Consider the following 21,702-nt stretch of genomic DNA (forward strand, 5'->3'; position numbering starts at 1 on the left):
TCCTGATAATCTTCTCCCTTACCTTACATATTACGCACGTCAGTGACACTGGTCTATAGTTTAATGCTACCCGTCTGCCTCCTTTCTTAAAAATTGAAACTACATTTGTTGTCTTTCACGCTTCTGACCGTTGCCTTGTGTCAGGTGATTTGCTGAAGAGTGTTGTTAGTGGCACACACAGTACCTCTGTTCTCTCTCTTAGGGCTCCCGGAGAGATATTATCTGGCCCCCACCACTTTCGAGGTATCAAGATCACACAGTAGCTTCTCCATCTCTTCTCTGAGATGAAGAAGCTCTCAGACCTCAGGTCTGCATTTGGAATGGTTTTAATTTTTATTTTTGTTCATGTTTGCGATCTTACATATTCTTGGGCTGCTGATTGTAAATATCTAAACGATTTTGCTCTGTCATGTAAGAATTTTGAATAAAATTCAAATTAATGATAGGAATGTGAATTTTTAATAAATTGTTAATTTATGTAAATTAGGCAAGTAATCATGGAAAAGCACATTCTGTTAGTTTTAAGAACACATGAATTCCTAATCAACACGAATCAAGTCAAATTATTTTTTTTTAAATATGCTCCTAATGGTTAGCCTAGATATTGAATCATAGGAGGATTGCTTTGAGTTGCACTTGTGCAGCGCATCGAGACCATTACGTTTCATTGACCAGCAGTAATCTGCCATCGTGGTGACATTTCATTTACCCTGGTATCGACTTTCCATGGTGCAAATATCCTTATGGTACCGCTCTCCTTATTCCTCACTGTAGTTCCCACAATTGTTGGGAAAATTGTCAAGATGTGAGTGAAAAAAAATGCATCTTCCCACTCATTCTAGACTCAAGTTATTGGAAACTTGAAATCAGGTCTTGCATCATTTTTTTTCATATTCGGAGGTGCACCTCTTTCCCAGGAAGTTGTGGACAATCTGCTTGAATGAAAACCAGGCATTCACCTCGACACCTACTAATGCTTCATCGTAATGTTTGTCCTTCATCAATTCCCGAATCTGAGGGCCAACAAAGATTCCTGCCTTTAGCTTGCCTTCACTTATACGAGGAAACTTTAACTCTAGGTACTTGAGAGCAGTTCCATTCTTGTTCATGGCCTTCACAAATTTTTCATAAGCCCTAATTTGATGTAGAGTGGTGGCAGCAGAATTTTCCTGGGGTCAACATGTGGCATAGTTTTCACGTTGTGATTTCCGGGTAAGAAGCTAGTTCTTGGTGACCAGTCTTTTTGTTCATAGTGCTGACTGTCTGCCCTACTATCCCAAAGACACAGAAAACAGGGATACTTGGTGCTTCCGCCTTGAAGACCTTGTAGGAGAGCAATAACTTTTAAATTACCACAGATGTGAAAATTGTGATTCTGGTACTTGACTGCAGATTTCAGTGTTTTCATATTTGCTTAAGTTTCTGATATTTTTACACTATGGCCAACTGGCATAGATACAGCTGTCTTACCATTATAAAGTAGTACAGCCTTTAAACTTCTTTCAAAAGAATCAATGAAGAGTCTCCATTCATCTTCTTTGTATGGCGTCCCCATGTTTTTAATAAGGCCAAAAATACCTGAACAGAAAACTAAAGATTCCCCTTAGTCAAAGAACTGAGTGAATTCCGCTTCATGATGACGGTACCATGCGAATTTTGTTATAGGAACCAGAAGCCTTTGTTCCTTCAATCTAGAGCCAAGTAACTGTACACTTTCTTTTGAAAGGTTAAGGTTTCTCGCCAAGTCACTGAGCTCATCTTGGTTGAAGAATTTGGGATCGTCATTTGTTGGTGGTTCACAGTCTACTTCCATCTCCTTAGAATCACCGGTATCAGACAATGATGAAATTTGCAATGTCTCAGGTGCCACAGGTACAGGAATATCCTCAGAGTATGGACCAGGCCTTATTGTTGAAGGAATATTTTTGTATATTATTAGATTTTGTCTTCTTGTTGAATCCAGTTACTTTAATCATATAAAAGTAGCAGTCATCATGATGGTTCATCTACTCCCATCTATCCATTAGTACTCCAAAGTGCATGTATTTAAGTTTTCCAACTGACGACATTTGGAGCTTACTGGTGCAACTCTTGCAAGCTTTGTGTGGTGCAAATGGTTTGTCCTGGTCTCCAAGTTTGCAGCCATAAGCAAAGCAGCAGCGCTTCAATAAGAGTAATGTTGCTCTAGGAATCTGAAGGGATGAATTGCTCATAGACATAGCAAAATATGTCTGGTATATTTATGCAGCCTCTAGACATATTAATAATCTGAAAATAAAGAAAAATATATCAGATTTAACATTTAAGTCAATATAACGTAAGCATTTTAATTGCTAATATACCACTTTCTCATTTACTTATACGAAAAAAGTAACGTTTCCGTATATCTTGACAACCTGATGTGATAGAAATGAATAAAAAATACAGTGAATTAATATTTTCCATATATATATATATATATATATATATATATATATATATATATATATATATATATATATATATATATATATATATATATAATTCATTGGAATAACCCAAGGCCAGGCAGGAACTGCAAGAATTCAAGGAGAAATTAACGAGGCCTCAGAAACAACATGATCATTCGAGCAAGGCGGTAATTTTTTTTTTCTTCTTTCTTTGTGTAGAAAGCGCTGAAGCCTCTTCATCCCCCCCCCCACAGCTCTAGTGCATTCATTCAACGCTTGTTATTACGATTAATTTTCACTAATTAAAATACAGATGTCTACATGTAGATACAAGTCAAAACCTCACATGCAGCTGTTCCAAACATAAATAACATACGTATTTATAGCATCTAATTTGGTCTGTTAGTTTCCAGAAAACTTTTTCTTATAATTTCTCTTCATCCGTTGTCCAGGTTAGGCTAGATAAGGTAAAGTTAGATTTTGTTGGTTAGATTTTAATTAACCGATAAGTATATTGATGAGTAAGTGCGTCCAACGGATAAAGACAATAAATTGAAAATCGTACTTGGGGTAATAGTTGTTTATATGATACTTATGTCCAGATATGTCGCGAGTTTGTTATATTTTGACTTATCAGTTCTTATACGTATGTTAAAATTAATGTTCATAATAAGTAAATAGAAAGTAACTTACTAATCTAAGAACGGGCAGTTAAAAAAAAAGATCGTCTGAAGGACAGGTACCGAGAAAGCTGAACTCACAAGTACCAAGAGAGTTCTAAATGGAGAAGCTACAGACTTAAAGTGCATTTAGAATACCCCGAAAGCGATGGTCGTGACACATGGAGATAAATGTTGAAACTTGTGGAGCCGGCAAGAAGCACGGTGTAGTCTGTTTTGTGGTGTCTTGCTGAGCACGGTACAAAAATACGAATGTGTTTGTGAAGATTAAAAAAAAAAACTGTGAGAATCACTGAGATTAATATGAGGAAATTAACTGCGGTAGCGAGACCTCTTTGACAACCTTGAGGTCAAGCTTTTGGTTGCGTTCTTCGAAGCCACTCCGAAGTGCAGAGGCAAATAATGAGTGTCATAATTATGCAAGTTAACATCAGACATTTCTTTAACAAGAAATGTATCCTTAAACTGAGCTTTGTAACCACAACCCAGATTTCATCCTTGTGAATGAAATGTTGGCAGGACAAGACCAGTAGATCAAATTGAAAGGTCACTCAACCCTTGAGAAATCAAAGGGTTTTCACAGTGGAGTTGCCATCCTAGTTAAAACAAGGGCCACATCATCCACTTCGACGAGGATTTTATCCTTATTGTAGAGTAAACAATCTCACCTGGTCCACTTATAGTGGATACAACATTCATCCCGCCAAGGCAATTCTACATTGCGTTAATTCCTCTCCATAGACTATATTAACAGACATGTCCTTATGGTTCAAGCAGGAGACATCAACTCCCATGCCACCATCCAGCTCCCTTCAGTTTTGCCCAGGCCAACTAGTCAGGGTTCCACGAGGATTAATAATTCGTCAACATTATGCTTCAGAAACATTCAAAGGATGTAATTCAGAAACTCCAGACGTTGTCTTAACTAACAGAGATTACATCTTGTTCCAGTGTAGGGTGACCCCAGAGTGTAACGTTGAATCAGATCAACTCCAGTTATAATTCATCTGCAGACTAACCCTTCCTGCTTTTCTTCGCCACCTAAACCCGACCTTAATAGAAACTTCCTTTGTAACGATCAGTCCATCAACGTACAGAAACCACCGTTTGCTGATACTGGCCAAGTCATAATCACTATCCGCAACAGAATTAATAAAGCTATTGAATGTGGTGCAACCAAACATCCACCAGAGTAAACTACTAGTACAAACCAACTAGAAAATCGCAGATAAAATTAAAAGTTACCAGACGAAATGCAACAGATATAACAAGACAGGTCAACGCACAGCACTAGCTTGACAAGAGCTGAGGAGAGAGATTAATACCCTAACAACTTTCCACAAAAGGTATATCTGAAATACTTGATTTACCGGGCAAACTAATATGAGAGACATCCTGGTAAGTTCTAGAGGAAAAAAACGGCAACTGCCTTAGGTCTCAGCTAATCCCACAGCGTACCTGGAATACACATTCATAGACAAATAGTATGAGGAAATTACCATCAACATAGGTAACTACCAAGACCAAACAATTTTTTGGGATCTGTGTAGTAAAAGATTCTTTCCCACAACAGCAACAGAAAGTGCAATAACACCTAATTTCCAGCCTACACTTACAATAGATCTTCATAATCTTGTAATCTCGAAGTGAACCATCCACTCACTAGACCACGCTTCAGGAGAGAATACGTGTCATTTAGCTGACAAGAACAAAGCCTCAGGGCTCTCGGAAATACCAGCCAAGCTAATACGTCCCCATTAACTTCAAGGACTCATTGCTTAACATATACAATCCATTTTGGCTTAAAGATACTTGTCATAGGTATTCAAAGCAATTAAAAGGTTTTTTATTGCCAAACTTATCAAAGATAAGCATAAGTCTGAGAACTAGAGGCTCATTTTCCCTTAGAAATCACTGGAATGTTTTTTTTATTATAAAATGTCTCTAACAGGTTAAATTACTGCATTGAATTCCATTATCTCTTCATTGAGAAACAGCTTAGTTTCAAAAGTCAGAGGGCAACACAACACGCTAACAGTAAAAAAAAAAACAGGCATTCGACGCTCACTGGCACGATGATCTCATGTTCAAACTTGCTGATCTGCCCAACCACACCTGGACATTCTTTATTTATATACAGTTTCTTGACCAAAAGATCCATTATCCTTTCCTTTCGCTATAAAACAACCAAAGCGTTCATATTTGCTGCAGACGTACCTCAGTGCCTGAATCCTGTACTGTTCATCATCTATGTCAACAACTGCTCTGCAGCAAGCCACCTGCGTTTCTGCGTTGCACCTACAAGACTCCTGAATCATGACTTCCTGCGACCTTCCCCCACAAGGAAATTTACTTCATGGAAAAGAATAGGCAGCATGCCCACACCTACCATGAAAATAGCACGTAAATACCTTTTCTTGCATACACAGGAGAGAAATAAATAAAGAAAGTGAATGTCATAGGAATGCAATTAGAAGTCAGTGTATATCTATCACTCACAATGATAAAATGAACGTAGAAAAGCATGTCTACGGAGCAATTTGCAGTGCGAAAAGACTGATGGAGTAGCCAGACTTAGGCTTGGTTACAAATTCTCGCAGTTTGGCAGACGCACATAGGATCAAACTATATACAAAGTATGTGGTTAGTTTATAGTCACTTTCCTGGACACTATGTGCTTATTTGCCTACCTATCGAGGAACATATACGTATATATATATATATATATATATATATATATATATATCTATATATATATAGATATATATAGACAGAGAGAGAGCGCGAGAGAGAGAGAGAGAGAGAGAGAGAGAGAGAGAGAAGAGAGAGAGAGAGAGAGAGAGAGAGAGAGAGAGAGAGAGAGAGAGAGAGAGAGAGAGAGAGAGAGAGAGAGAGAGAGAGAGAGAGAGAGAGAGAGAGAGAGAGAGAGAGAGAGAGAGAGAGAGAGAGAGAGAGAGAGAGAGAGAGAGAGAGAGAGCACTCCAGGATGATTTAAATAGACTAATGCAATGATCGGATAAGTGCAGATGCAGTTTAATATAGACAAATGCAAAGTTCTAAATGTTGGACAGGAAAATAACCATACCACACATGAACTAAATAATGTAGATCTTAATACTACTGATTGCGAAAAGGATTTAGGAGTTCTGGTTAGCAGTAATCTAAAACCAAGACAATAGTGCATTAGTGTTCGCAATAAAGCAAACAGAATTCTTGGCTTCATATCTAGAAGTATAAATAATAGAAATCTTCAGGTTGTTCAACTCTATATATCCTTGGTTAGGCCTCATTTAGACTATGCTGCTCAGTTCTGGTCACCGTATTACAAAATGGATATAAATGCTCTGGAAAACGTACAGAGGAGGATGACAAAGATGATCCCATGTATCAGAAATCTTCCATGTGAGGATAGACTGAGGGCCCTGAATCTGCACTCTCTCGAAAGGCGTAGAATTAGGGGGGATATGATCGAGGTGTATAAATGGAAAACAGGAATAAATAAAGGGGATGTAAATAGCGTGGTGAAAATTTCCAGCCAAGACAGGACTCGCAGAAATGGTTTCAAGTTGGAAAAATTCAGATTCAGGAAGGATATAGGAAAGCACTGGTTTTGTAATATTGTGGGTGAGTGGAACAAACTCTCGAGTACAGTTATAGAGGCTATAATATTGTGTAGTTTTAAGAATAGGTTAAATAAATACATGAGTGGGTGTGGGTGGGTGTGAGTTGGACTTGACTAGCTTGTGCTGCTGGGTCTAGTGCGGTGCTCCTTCCTAGAGTGGAGATGACCAGACTGGATGGGTCATTGGGCTAATCCGGGGTGATGGGACATGGACCTGCTCCGCATGGATCAGTAGGCATGTTGCAGTGTTCCTTCATTCTTATGTTCTTGTGTTCTTATATATATATATATATATATATATATATATATATATATATATATATATATATATATATATATATATGTCGTGCCGAATATGTAAAACTGGTCATTTAGCAAGAACTCATTTAAAATTAAGTCCTTTTCGAAATTTTCTCTTATACGTTTAAAGATATATTCTTTTCATTAATGTTGATGTAAAAAATTTTAATTTTGCACCAAAAGAATCTTAGAAAACTTACCTAACCTTATTATAACAAGAACAATTTATTTTAACCTAACCCAACTAAATATATTTTAGATATGTTTACAGTAATTTAATACTAAATAAACACAGTGAAATATATTTTTTTCGTTAGGTTCAGAATGATTTTGGCGAAATTATTGCATACACAAATTTTCGCTTGTCCTATATGGCAAGATGAGCGTTGCTATTTAAGCCAAGATCGCAAGTTCTGCCTATTCGGCACGACATATATATATATATATATATATATATATATATATATATATATATATATATATATATATATATATATATATATATATATATATATATATATATATATATATATATATATATATATATAAATAAGAACACAAGAACATAAGAAAGAAGGAACACTGCAACAGGCCTACTGACCCATGCGGAGCAGGTCCATATATTTATTTATTTATTTATTTATTCACACACATATATAATATTAATATTAATATTAATTAAACTATGTGATATTCCAAGGTATCTTGATATTGTAAATAAGATACTTATGAAATAAGCAAATATCTTAAATTTGCTTGTACAGGTAAGACAACTGCAGATATAAATCGAGGGCCTAGTTCCTAGGCGTTTTGTGAAGCCGTATGTTCTTTCGCTACAGTCCACAGTGTAGACAACCTGCGCCCGGACCACTGTGTAGCACCTCGTGTTACTTGTCACCCGGTGTGACCCGCGCGTTTGACAGCTAACATTAGTCAGCTCCTGCTTCAGTTAGCAGTGTCTGAGCCCCTTGTACAGAAAGCTTCTTATATTCACCGCTCGTGATGCCCTGCAGAATCGTACCCACTACAATTTCCATCGAGATTTGTTCCACTTCACCTCCTGACCTTCAGAGCAATTACATGTAGAGAACCAGTCTGGGGACGCTTAGACTAAATTCTGCTATAACTCCAACTGTCGAGAAAATAGCATCAGTGAGCAGCCTGCACAAAGATGAAGATGATGTCACTTTCACTGCTAGCTCACTCACTGCAGTCCTGTGTATGATGTTACAACTTCCAGATGTTTCGCCGAGTTGTCTCTGCCAAGACTCACTCCACACTCGCCGGCAGTGACAGCCCCAACGACAGTACCAGTTGAAGAATGTCCTGAGTCGCTTGCCAGAAGATGTCCTGCCTAGCTGCCGAGTACTGACGATGCCTCACTCGAGGGCACCAGCAGGTTGTGCCCCAGGAAGAGTGAACCCTGCAGCAACTCCTATGATGACTTCTTCACCGCTCCAGAGACCGTACCCTGTTATGTCACAGCTAAGCCGCAGCTTACATGGCAGTATCTGTCCAAATGCAGGAAGGCATGCAATGATGCCCATCGACACTGCCTTAGACCACGATGTTTAGTACGCCCCACTTTTTTTTTCTTCCCTCCCTGTAAGAAGTTTTATTTTCATGCGTGAGCGTGTTAGATAGGAGTGAATGGAGACGAATGGTACTTGGGACCTGACGATCTGTTGGAGTGTGAGCAGGGTAATATTTAGTGAAGGGATTCAGGGAAACCGGTTATTTTCACATAGTCGGACTTGAGTCCTGGAAATGGGAAGTACAATGCCTGCACTTTAAAGGAGGGGTTTGGGATATTGGCAGTTTGGAGGGATATGTTGTGTATCTTTATATGTGTATGCTTCTAGACTGTTGTATTCTGAGCACCTCTGCAAAAACAGTGATAATGTGCGAGTGTGGTGAAAGTGTTGAATGATGATAAAAGTATTTTCTTTTTGGGGATTTTCTTTCTTTTTTGGGTCGCCCTGCCTCGGTGGGAGACGGCCGACTTGTTGAAAAAAAAAAAAAAAAAAAAAAAAAATATATATATATATATATATATATATATATATATATATATATATATATATATATATATATATATATATATATATATATATATTTATACATGTATATATGTATATATATATATATATATATATATATATATATATATATATATATATATATATATATATATATATATATATATATATATATATATATATATATATATATATGTTTTTATTTTGTGTTCTGTGACCTGCTCCTGCGAAAGAGAGACCGAGTTCTTTTTTTACTGCCATTCATGGTCGAGGACGACCATGGTGGTGCATGGCCGAGTGAATGTAGACAGCCTGTACTCTCTGCATAAACAGCCTATGCTGTTTGCCAGCTGAGTTCACATTTCGCTCTATGCTCGTATTGCCATCTGTAGGCCTCTCATTGGGCATGCCACTTGAAACGGCATCACCCTGCCTCTCACTCAGCGCCAATCCTTCACACAGTCAACAAGGCCTACTCCTCTCTTCTTAGAGGGCATGGCCTCTCCGGGGCTAGGGCACTAACACACTGCCTGTGTACCCAGAAACCGCAAATAAAGAAAGAAACCTCCGAAGCCTTATCATTGAACCCTGCCTGCAACAACGTGACAATAACCTTTTCGAAAACAGGATGAATATGAGGTGCACAAAAAACTAGCCGCTTCGGTGGAAAAATCTATAAACGTAGTTTACATATTTCTATTACCAAGTTCAAATGAAGAAAATGGATGGATCACTTATCTTTTGTTTTTATCCCTCTACTCCTCCCAATATTTATTCAATCCCTTCCTTATCCTTCCAGTCTTTCTTCCTCCTCCCTCTTTAACGGGGCTTTAATCGAATTCGAAGGGTAAAGAGAACCAGAAGAAGTTAATGAGGAAAGGAGGAGTGAAGGGAGCAAGGGAGGGTAGAAGGGAACGAGAGAATGAGGAAATGAAGAAGAGAACATGACTGGGAGAGGGAGGGAGGGAGGGGAGGGAAGGGAAGGCAATAGTAGACACAGGTGGTGATCGGCACGAGCATATGATAGTTTGTCAACAACAGTGACTGGTCTTGTGTACAAGGGCTCCTCCAGAGACCACAGGCTAACGACCAGCAAGGTGCCCACCACGGGGGTCACACGGACTTGATCACCTCGACTGTTTGTGGTGTGGAGAGAGCAAGAGGTGTGTTTGTATTGGTGTGAGCTCAAAGGAATGTGTGCGTTGGTTACTTGAATGTGTGAAGAGAGAGAGAGAGAGAGAGAGAGAGAGAGAGAGAGAGAGAGAGAGAGAGAGAGAGAGAGAGAGAGAGAGAGAGAGAGAGAGAGAGAGAGAGAGAGAGAGAGTGCGTGTACATACTTATTTTTCCACGTGTACTCAACTATTTGCGTTTCCAGTGGTCGAAACATCTTATAGCAGACTCGTCGCACAGAGGGAGGCTTGGACAAGCCCCCAGATCTTCTAAGTACTGCAAACACTTGGTATGAAGAACACCATTGCTTGACGTACTTGAACCTCCCCGACGTCCGCCACTCCATTACCAGGCGTCACCCACATGACAACGCCATCTGTGAATCGGCTGCCGACTCATACAAGACACCAATTAGATAATTAATAATTCAAGTGAGGTTTTCCTCCACTGGTTTACCTTCTGTTAATTTTCTCATTACTTAGCCAATGATATGAAGCAGTGAGGAGCTCCTTGTCCTGTTGTGTTTTCCAGCTAGCACCTAACGTTTTCCACGCTCGTTTTGGTAAGTATTGAGTAGTCAGACTAGTATCGTGTTACAAATGGTGTATATATAAATAATACCAACAATTTCTAGGGTGAGACACATGGGACAACACTAGGAATCTTGGACGAAATATTTCATCAATAAAGGCTTCTAGTGTTGCCTGTTTGTCTAACCATTCCGTCTATTGTTTATATTACATGTTCGATTGTCATTACAATCATAGGTGTGTGTATCTCAAGTTATGTATGCTGTGACTTTCGCTCTTGTTTTATGCTTTACAAACTTGGATACTTTAAAAACATGGATGTAATTACATGGATGAATGTAATTATACTTAAAGGACGGTGCTAGTCTCTAATAGTTGAAAGGTAGAAAGGTGTTACATCACCTAGTGTTTTCATACAGTGCTGGAGGTGGTTGGTGTTGCAGAGGTAAAAGAAATAAGCTAACAAGGCATAAAAGTGTTTAAACGCTAAAAATTAAGTATTTTTTTCCCCTTCGCCTCTTGATTTTTTACTGTCCACCCATCCCTTGTGGGAGGTTCCCTGATGCCGGTGAAGGGCTTTTGATCAAAGGAGTTAAACCAATCCTCCCATTCTATGAATTGAACCTGATTGTTCTCTCTACCCCACTCCTTTCCCCGGGCGCTGTATGACTCCTGAAATTTTAACTTTATTCTCACGACAGTAATATTCTGTAGGAACATCATCTTGGGCAGAGCTAACCAATATATTCGTGTAAATTCACCTTTGGTAAGTGTTGCGTTGGCCCGTATTCGTTGTTCTAGGTAACTGTTATTAAAAGATGTAAGGCAGAAATTAGTTTCCTTTCTATTTCCCAAACACTGACGAGTTTTGAAACTTAATGTGATATTAAAATTAGGCACTAGAAAATTATAAATGCTGTCTTGGGTTTCGTACGAAAATTTAATGATAGCTAGGTTTCTCGATACCGTTGACACGGACGTTTTTTACAAATAGATAATTTGGACAGCTTTATTTTCATGTTTCTTATTCCGTGTGAATTAAGGCTTGTAACAAAAATTTTGTACACATAGAATATTTGCTACTTTATAATCTATTACCTCTATATGTACACTTTATAATGTGTAAATTTGTTGAATGGGTAATTAGTTAACTATGGTCCTTAACACAACTGAGCAATAATTTATACCTTGGGAATGGAAATGCATAACGAAACTCTGCATAACCCGACCTCATTGGGTTATGTTTGATGAATATTGAATGGTACGTAAATTTTTGACTTGTACAAAGAAAGGTTATACTTTAAATTTGCATACTTTAGGTAAGGCCTCTGATCACGTGGTGCTTGGTTCTGGTCGTCTTATTGAAGAATGTACAAAAAAAATAATGCTGAAGACAGGCTGAAATCACTAAATTTGAGATCTGGATAACTTAAATAACTTAAGAGTTAGGGAAGGTAAGATTGAAGTGTACGAATGGAAAATTAGACTACAGGAGATATAACGTGCTGAAAGTATTTAACCAATACAGTACTCGAAGCATTGCAATATAGTATGAGAAATTTTGACGTGCAAAGGATTTAGGGAGGAAATAGTTTGGCAGTAGTTGTAGATGAAAGGAACGAACTCAATGGAAAGGGAATTTTGAGTATCTTGAATATAGGTTGCATGGGTGTACGAGTGGGTCTGGTTGGGTGAGTTTGCCTTGCCTAGCATGTGAGCAATAGACCTACTGCAATGCTCCATCGTTATGATCTACGTTAACCTAACTTAACTAAAAACAGCCTAACCTAATAAAAATTCTACAAACACAGTAATATCGTGGAGCAAATTTATATTTATCGTAAGAACTTCATCCTATATTGGTTTAGTACATTCCACCTTCGTGATTTTTATAATTTAGACGAGTCTTTGGCATTAATTTCATGTAGATTAAATTTATTTTCTTGTACCTTGGTAATTGTGATTAGTTTGCTTTCTTTTAAGCCCGAAGTGACCTACAAAGTGCTCCATAAATGTTACTTCTCGCTCCTTTGTGTGTAATATTGGAGTCACAAATGTGACCTCTGTACTTTGTTGAAAACTGGGTTTTGCAGAGTTAAGTAGGAGGGTATTTCTTGCCTCGTGGCTTATACTACGTGGCTGTTGCCATATTGGAGGGGACGATCCTTTCGCGACCCCTAGGGTCGGGGGGGGGGGGTTATGGGCAACTTTCTCAGCATTCACTGTGGCCCCTACCACTTGCCCGGGCGTACATTGTCCCATGTGGCCCTTCATTGCAATCCTGAGGGAAGACCCCATGGGGGATGCATCTGGCGCGGGTAAGGACTGGTGGAACCACAGGGTGAGGGAGGAGAATCGTTCCTCTGAAGATTGCTTCTCTGAAACGCCTGACCATGTGAAACGGCTTCAGTTATCCTCTACGACAGTTGAGACTCTGCCTATAGTCCTCCCTCTCCCCTGGGTGCTACAAACGTTACTTATTTGTCCTTTGACAGTGGGAAGTATCTGTGACGCAGCTCAAAGGACTTAATTATACCAAGGAGTGCTGGGCATCTGCCTTCATCCGGGAATGCCGGATACTCCACATCCTTACGATCTTCCTCAGATCCTAAGGATGGGAAGAATGAGAAGAATTCTCAGATATTTCTAGTTTTGCCAGGATGGTGCACTGGGTACATCATCTTGGAAAGTAAAGTCAGCTCTTCCTCTGAAAGGTAATCTAATAGCCACTCAGTGTGGCTCCCAGACCGTATATGGCCCTTTTCTTTTGAGAAAGAGGAACTGTTGTCCTTCCCTCTAAGAATCTGTGGATGCTGTCCCACTGTACCCGAAGAGTGAGTCGTATTATGGCTGTATTATGGCATCCAGAGCTGCTACTCGGTTGTGATGGCTAAGCCTCTTTCCTTATTTAAAGATCAGGATTTGCATAGGTGCATTCTGTACTTCATCACTTCAGAGCTTCTGTCAAGTCTGGTGAGCTTTCCCTGGATATCCGCCGTGAGGAACTCGGCCTGTGATAAGTTTCAGGCAACCCGGTTTATGCCGCAGTCTTTCTAAAGAGGTTGAATCCTTTGCTCTTAGTGCAAGGCTTCTGTTAAGTTTGGCGATCAAAAACTGGTCCGTCTACTGGACTGTGGCCTTAGTGTCTTCAGGCAGAGGTTGTCTTCTCTCTCTGCCGCTTTTGGATGGTGTCGGAGGTTCGTCCTTTTAGCCAGTCGATGGGGGACCTCTAAGTGTCGATCCCCGGGTGATTAACTTGGCTAATCTTTTGACCTTAATTCGCTTCACGCTTCAAAGATGAAGCAAAAAATAAGGATTGTATTGGTTTTGCCATGTTTTCTGGTGATTTGCGGTAACGAATCCATGCTTCTCTCGACCTGGTAAGATTAATAGATTTTTGTTAATTGTGTGTTCATTCTCGATGTTTTATTTGCCTTGGCCCAGTACGTACAATATGGTTCAAAAGATCCAGAAGTGGTTAGCTCATCTCTACTCAGGGCACAAGGATGTTTAATTCTGGTGGTATCCAGAGAAAAGAATGGGCAGAGGCTGCTACAGAGCTCGTTCTATAGTACAGATGATTATACTGGTGCATCATGTGTGTCCTACAGACTAGAAGAAAAGTATACTAATCTCTGTATTGAGGATGAGCCGCGCACATTTGGCTAATGACTACCCGTTTGCAAGAGTTACTGCCTACCTTTCTTTCCCTCTAGTTTTGCCATACTACTTTCCGTAAGACACATTTTGAACTGCTTATTATAATTATCTGGGTGCCAATAGGGGTCTCAAATTGAAAGTCTTTTGACATTAACACTTGTGTGGGATTTTTAAATTGTAGTGATTATTTTAAACTTGGTGGAAGTTTCTCTTGCAAGTAGTTTGATTAATTTGATCATTTTGTTTGATCTTGAATGATGGACTTCGTTAGCAACATTTTTTTTTTTTTAACTATCTTTGTTTTCAGTGGACTTGGCATTTTCTGTGTAGATCTTTTGTTTTATTTATATAGGGAACTTTTCCTGGTCCAACTTTGTTTATTGGATGATTCAGCGGCATTAATTTAACGTCTGGCTTTGATATGCATGTAGTGGAGGGTTGTGATGGTGCATGGGACTGTTGTTGTTCGTCGCTTTTTAGTCTTGCTATATGTAACTTATACTACTTATCGGTTCCTGTTTTTTGGCTCTGGCCTCGGAGGTAAAAATGTTTACCCTCGTATAGCTAGGACTAGAAAAAACCTGTGACTCCCTTCTTTGAGGTGTAGTCTGCCTAGAAGCCCTTTGTGGTTGTCAGGAAGCTGGATAAACTCAATTGACAGGGTTCATCAGAGGACCTATAAAATGATGCAAACTTCTGCTGTCTTACCAGAACTGTTTTCCAACCCATAAGTATCTGGGTAAGTACAAATAGGAAGTGCATCAGTTTCGCTCTGAATGATCCTCATGGGTTTAGCGCTTAACACGAATTATTGATTTCTAAAAAGTTATCTTGTACGTTTCAAGATGGTTTTTTTCATTTATGTTAATGTAAAAATTAATAACTTTGTACCAGAAGAACCTTAGAAAACTTACGTAACCTTAATATAACAAGCGCAATTTTAATTTAACCTAATCCAACTAAATATTTGTCATAACTTTACAATTTAATAAACAATGAAATTATTTTTCTCGTTAGGTTCGGAATAATTTTTGTGAAATTATTGCATACACAAATTTTCGCTTGCAAGAACAGCGTTGCCATTTAAGCCAAAAGTGTGTGTATTATATATATATAAACTGCCGTGAAAGGCGGACGGAGCATAGAGCCCCCACTACCAAAGTGTGCTTTTTGACAATGTTTATTGCTTTCAGACTGTGCTGTCAGTACCTCCATACCGCTAGAGAAGGGAAAGTCCTTGAGGCAGTGCTCTTGAAGTGGGACGCAGCAGCAGCAGCAGTAGCAGCAGCAGCAGCAGCAGTAGTAGCAGCAGCAGCAGTAGCAGCAGTAGTGGAGTAAACTATGGGCTACTCTGGGTATAGAGGACCGGACAGACGTCGTAGCTATATTGTGCAGATAAACCGTACACAGAATCCCAGCTATGCTGGACCTGTGCAACAAGATGAGAGTGCCGCCAGAAATGTACCAAGTACTAGCGGAACAGCTCTTAGAGGAACCTCCCAGCATACACACAGTTCCAGTCATAGCCGGGCCATGGAGCAGATGGGCGCTGCCGGTTATAGCCGGGCCATGGAGCATATGGGCACGGCCGGTCATAGCGGAGCTATGGAGCATATAGGCATTGCCGGTCATAGCCGGGCCACGGAGCATACGGGCTCTGCCCGTCATAGCCGGGCCATGGAGCATATAGGCTCTGCAGGGCATAGCCGGGCCATGGAGCATATGGGCACTGTCGGTTATGGTCAAGGCATGGGGCAGACAGGCACTACCGGTTATGGCCAGGGCATGGAGCAGATGGGCACTGCCGGTTATGGCACGAGCATGGAGCAGATGGGCACTGCCGGTTATGGCCCGGGCATAGAGCAGATGGGCACTGCCGGTTATGGCCCGGGCATAGAGCAGATGGGCACTGCCGGTTATGGCCTGGGCATGGAGCAGATGGGCACTGCCGGTTATGGTCCGGGCATGGAGCAGATGGGCACTGCCAGTTATGGTCCGGGCATGGAGCAGATGGGCACTGCCGGTTATGGCCCGGGCATGGAGCAGATGGGCACTGCCGGTTATGGCGAGGCCGTTGAGCGGATGGGCACTACCGGTTATGGCGAGGCCGTTGAGCGGATGGGCACTACCGGTTATGGCGAGGCCGTTGAGCGGATGGGCACTACCGGTTATGGCGAGACCGTTGAGCGGATGGGCACTACCGGTTATGGCGAGGCCGTTGAGCGGATGGGCACTACCGGTTATGGCGAGGCCGTTGAGCGGATGGGCACTACCGGTTATGGCGAGGCCGTTGAGCGGATGGGCACTACCGGTTATGGCGAGGACGTGGAGCAAATAGGCCCTGCCGGTTATGACGAGGCTGTGGAGCAGATGGACTCTGCCGGTTATGGGGAGGCCGTGGAGCAGATGGGTCCTGCCGGTTATGGGGAGGCCGTGGAGCAGATGGGTCCTGCCGGTTATGGGGAGGCCGTGGAGCAGATGGGTCCTGCCGGTTATGGGGAGGCCATGGAGCAGATGGACCCTGCCGATTATGGGGAGGCCATGGAGCAGATGGGCCCTGCCGGTTATGGGGAGGCAGTGGAACAGATGGGCCCTGTTGGTTATGGGGAGGCTGTGGAGCAGACGGGCCCTGTCGGTTATGGGGATGTCGTGGAGCAGATGGGCATTGCCGGAGATAGCCAGACCCTGGAGCAGATGGTCACTTCTGATCATAGACGAGCCACTGAGCAGACAGGCATTGCCGATCCTAGCAGGGTCGTGGAGCAGGTGTTCATGTCTTGTCAAGGATGGGCTGCAGAGCAGATGGGCATTCCCAGTTATAGCTGGGTCGTGGAACAGCTCGGCATTGCCGGTCATACCCAGGGCGTGGAACAGTCGAGTGTTACTAGTCCTAACCAGGGCATTGAAGAGATGAGTGTTACTAGTCCTAACCAGGGCGTTGAAGAGATGAGTGTTACTAGTCCTAACCAGGGCGTTGAAGAGATGAGTGTTACTAGTCCTAACCAGGGCGTGGAACAGATGAGTGTTCCTGGTCCTACCCAGCATGTGGAACAGGGTGGTAGTTTAAGTCAAAACCGAAATATGCAACAGATGGGCATTCACGACCGTGCTGCAGAGCAGATAGAAGTTTTAGGTCAAGGCCAGGCTGTGGAGCACACGAGCAGTCCAGGTCGGGTGGCGGCCGTGGAGCACGCTGGCAGTCCAGGTCGGGTGGCGGCCGTGGAGCACGCTGGCAGTCCAGGTCTGGTGCCGGACGTGGAACACTCGGGCAGTCCAGGTCGGGTGCCCGCCGTGGAACACTCGGGCAGTCCAGGTCGAGTGCCGGCCGTGGAACACGCGGGCAGTCCAGGTCGGGTGCCGGCCGTGGAACACGCGGGCAGTCCAGGTCGGGTGCCGGCCGTGGAGCACGTGGGCAGTCCAGGTCGGGTGCCGGCCGTGGAGCACGCGGGCAGTCCAGGTCGGGTGCCGGCCGTGGAGCATGCGGGCAGTCCAGGTCGGGTGCCGGCCGTGGAGCACGCTGGCAGTCCAGGTCTGGTGCCGGACGTGGAACACTCGGGCAGTCCAGGTCGGGTGCCGGCCGTGGAACACTCGGGCAGTCCAGGTCGAGTGCCGGCCGTGGAACACGCGGGCAGTCCAGGTCGGGTGCCGGCCGTGGAACACGCGGGCAGTCCAGGTCGGGTGCCGGCCGTGGAGCACGTGGGCAGTCCAGGTCGGGTGCCGGCCGTGGAGCACGCGGGCAGTCCAGGTCGGGTGCCGGCCGTGGAGCACGCGGGCAGTCCAGGTCGGGTGGCGGCCGTGGAGCACGCGGGCAGCCCAGGTCGGGTGGCGGCCGTGGAGCACGCGGGCAGCCCAGGTCGGGTGGCGGCCGTGGAGCACGCGGGCAGCCCAGGTCGGGTGGCGGCCGTGGAGCACGTGGGCAGCCCAGGTCGGGTGGCGGCCGTGGAGCACGTGGGCAGCCCAGGTCGGGTGGCGGCCGTGAGGCACGCGGGCAGCCCAGGTCGGGTGGCGGCCGTGGAGCACGCGGGCAGCCCAGGTCGGGTGGCGGCCGTGGAGCACGCGGGCAGCCCAGGTCGGGTGGCGGCCGTGGAGCACGCGGGCAGCCCAGATCGGGTGGCGGCCGTGGAGCACGTGGGCAGCCCAGGTCGGGTGGCGGCCGTGGAGCACGCGGGCAGCCCTGGTCGGGTGGCGGCGGCAGAGCACGCGGGCAGCCCAGGTCGGGTGGAGGCGGTGGAGCTGACGGGCAGCCCAGGTCGGGTGGCGGCCGTGGAGCACGCGGGCAGCCCTGGTCGGGTGGCGGCGGCAGAGCACGCGGGCAGCCCAGGTCGGGTGGAGGCGGTGGAGCTGACGGGCAGCCCAGGTCGGGTGGCGGCCGTGGAGCTGACGGGCAGCCCAGGTCGGGTGGCGGCCGTGGAGCTGACGGGCAGCCCAGGTCGGGTGGCGGCCGTGGAGCTGACGGGCAGCCCAGGTCGGGTGGCGGCCGTGGAGCTGACGGGCAGCCCAGGCCGGGTGGCGGCCGTGGAGCTGACGGGCAGCCCAGGCCGGGTGGCGGCCGTGGAGCTGACGGGCAGCCCAGGCCGGGTGGCGGCCGTGGAGCTGACGGGCAGCCCAGGCCGGGTGGCGGCCGTGGAGCTGACGGGCAGCCCAGGCCGGGTGGCGGCCGTGGAGCTGACGGGCAGCCCAGGCCGGGTGGCGGCCGTGGAGCTGACGGGCAGCCCAGGCCGGGTGGCGGCCGTGGAGCTGACGGGCAGCCCAGGCCGGGTGGCGGCCGTGGAGCTGACGGGCAGCCCAGGCCGGGTGGCGGCCGTGGAGCTGACGGGCAGCCCAGGCCGGGTGGCGGCCGTGGAGCTGACGGGCAGCCCAGGCCGGGTGGCGGCCGTGGAGCTGACGGGCAGCCCAGGCCGGGTGGCGGCCGTGGAGCTGACGGGCAGCCCAGGCCGGGTGGCGGCCGTGGAGCTGACGGGCAGCCCAGGCCGGGTGGCGGCCGTGGAGCTGACGGGCAGCCCAGGCCGGGTGGCGGCCGTGGAGCTGACGGGCAGCCCAGGCCGGGTGGCGGCCGTGGAGCTGACGGGCAGCCCAGGCCGGGTGGCGGCCGTGGAGCTGACGGGCAGCCCAGGCCGGGTGGCGGCCGTGGAGCTGACGGGCAGCCCAGGCCGGGTGGCGGCCGTGGAGCTGACGGGCAGCCCAGGCCGGGTGGCGGCCGTGGAGCTGACGGGCAGCCCAGGCCGGGTGGCGGCCGTGGAGCTGACGGGCAGCCCAGGCCGGGTGGCGGCCGTGGAGCTGACGGGCAGCCCAGGCCGGGTGGCGGCCGTGGAGCTGACGGGCAGCCCAGGCCGGGTGGCGGCCGTGGAGCTGACGGGCAGCCCAGGCCGGGTGGCGGCCGTGGAGCTGACGGGCAGCCCAGGCCGGGTGGCGGCCGTGGAGCTGACGGGCAGCCCAGGCCGGGTGGCGGGCGTGGAGCTGACGGGCAGCCCAGGCCGGGTGGCGGGCGTGGAGCTGACGGGCAGCCCAGGCCGGGTGGCGGGCGTGGAGCTGACGGGCAGCCCAGGCCGGGTGGCGGGCGTGGAGCTGACGGGCAGCCCAGGCCGGGTGGCGGCCGTGGAGCACGCGGGCAGCCCAGGCCGGGTGGCGGCCGTGGAGCACGCGGGCAGCCCAGGCCGTGGCCGGGTCGTGTATAAGAGGGGAAGTGCAGGTCGAGGCCGTGCCCTGCAGCGACGGGGAAGTGCAGGTCGAGGCCGGGCCGTGCATGGTAGGAGTAGTGCAGTTCGAGGCCGGGCCGTGCACAAGGCATGTAGAACTGGCCGAGGCCGGGCAGTGCCAAGGAGTGGTATTTCCAGTCGAGGCCAGGCTATGCATCAGCGGTGTAATCTTGGCCGAAGGAGGGCCATGCAGCCGCGTCCAGCTGGGGAAGTTCCTAGCACTAGCAGTACCGAAGTTATGGAAAGGAACTTGCAGCGATCAGACAGTCCCAGCCGAGGCGGTGGCAGAGGTAAAAATACCAACGGAAAAAGTGTATCGATACCGTACAATTATTGATAACCGTGAGAATTGGTGTAGCACTAATAGATTTTACTTTACAACTCATCACACACTGGGTCAGGCATTTCTACCTTTTTCATTTTAAAGACTATAAAGAGCAGTTATCTTAGTGTCTGATTTTGCGCAAAAGATTTTTCAAGGTTTACCATTTTACATCCCCTCTCTCTCCTAGCCTAAAGTAGACAGTTACTTAAATATTTGACTGCGTTTGTTTTTTAATAGATTTTTTAAAAAATCTAAAGATTAGTAAATGATTTAAATTCACTAATATACTCTTAATTACAGTTAAATTAAAATATGGCTAGTTTCACTTTAAAATAATTTCATAACTGTTATATATAGTGGTACACGTTAGATACTTAAGGGTCTGTAACTTTAATTTCTTCAAACTTCTCAGATATGAGGTGCAAGTCAGGCCAGCGAAACAGTTCTTGAACGGTTAACTAAATCTTCTGGATTCCTCTGCATCAAAACCGCAGACTTTCTCATAAGCCTTGAAAGGGTTGTACCCTGTGACTTGGTGAAGCATTTCTGAGGTTGCGCCTAGCATCAGAGAAGACTGTGGAGAGTTGTGAAGTACACCTGGCCTTGATCACATTGGCGGCACTAGAGGAGGCTGCCTCACGAAGATATCATGAGCCGTGTTTACATAAACTTGTTTTTAATCCATGAAACTGGTTTATTAAAGGCAGAATTTTTCAAGTAATTCTTGCTCTTAATATTTGTTAGCTCAGTTTGTCTGCCTATGAGGCTTGGCATGTCATACTAAAATAATTTATAAATTTTTGGAGTACCAAAATTTTAAGTAACTCTTTTTATTACTGTTTAATAGTTTGTGTTAATGAAAGAAAAAAGTAGCTTCATAATGGTTAAAGTTAAGATGGATGCTAACATTTTTCACATTTTTGTTAAAGTAGTTTTTAGTATTAAGTAACTTGGAAAATGAATTATATTTTTTATTAGTTTTATTGTATTTAATTTCGATCAAATAAATGTTAAATTTAAATATTTTATCTAGTATACCTTATAACGCACAGGTTGAAGCAGCTATAACTTCATTGAAGAATTTGTACTCCACAATACTTCCCTTGCAATTTTTACTTCTTAAAACTGCAAGAGAACAGTTAATGGACATTATTCTGGAACCAATTCCTCTCCTTGGCTGACTTGATTTCACATGCCTCTTCAAAAATTGCATTAATACATATGAGGGTATCTTGATCCAAGGCATGTTGC

General features: G+C 45.2%; 1 protein-coding gene across 1 annotated transcript; it reads left to right on the forward strand.

The window, feature by feature from the left end:
* Positions 1-10,452: 10,452 nt before the first annotated feature.
* On the forward strand, positions 10,453-21,474 carry LOC128687793 (collagen alpha-2(I) chain-like). The gene is made up of 3 exons (XM_070083824.1): positions 10,453-10,802; positions 15,624-20,416; positions 20,864-21,474. The coding sequence occupies exons 2-3, from the start codon at positions 15,772-15,774 to the stop codon at positions 20,899-20,901; spliced, it is 4,683 nt and encodes a 1,560-aa protein (XP_069939925.1). The 5' UTR covers positions 10,453-10,802; positions 15,624-15,771; the 3' UTR covers positions 20,902-21,474.
* The last annotated feature ends 228 nt before the right edge of the window (positions 21,475-21,702 follow it).

This window comes from Cherax quadricarinatus, chromosome 10, assembly GCF_038502225.1.
Source record: "Cherax quadricarinatus isolate ZL_2023a chromosome 10, ASM3850222v1, whole genome shotgun sequence".
In the NCBI taxonomy this organism is placed as follows: domain Eukaryota; kingdom Metazoa; phylum Arthropoda; class Malacostraca; order Decapoda; family Parastacidae; genus Cherax; species Cherax quadricarinatus.

What these genes read in the sequence shown, in the direction of transcription:
- LOC128687793 (XM_070083824.1), top strand. Translation starts at nt 15,772, where the DNA reads ATGGGCTACTCTGGGTATAGAGGACCGGACAGACGTCGTAGCTATATT. An exon ending in CAGCCGAGGCGGTGGCAGAG is followed by an intron (nt 20,417 to 20,863) that starts GTAAAAATACCA and finishes CAAACTTCTCAG; the next exon opens with ATATGAGGTGCAAGTCAGGC.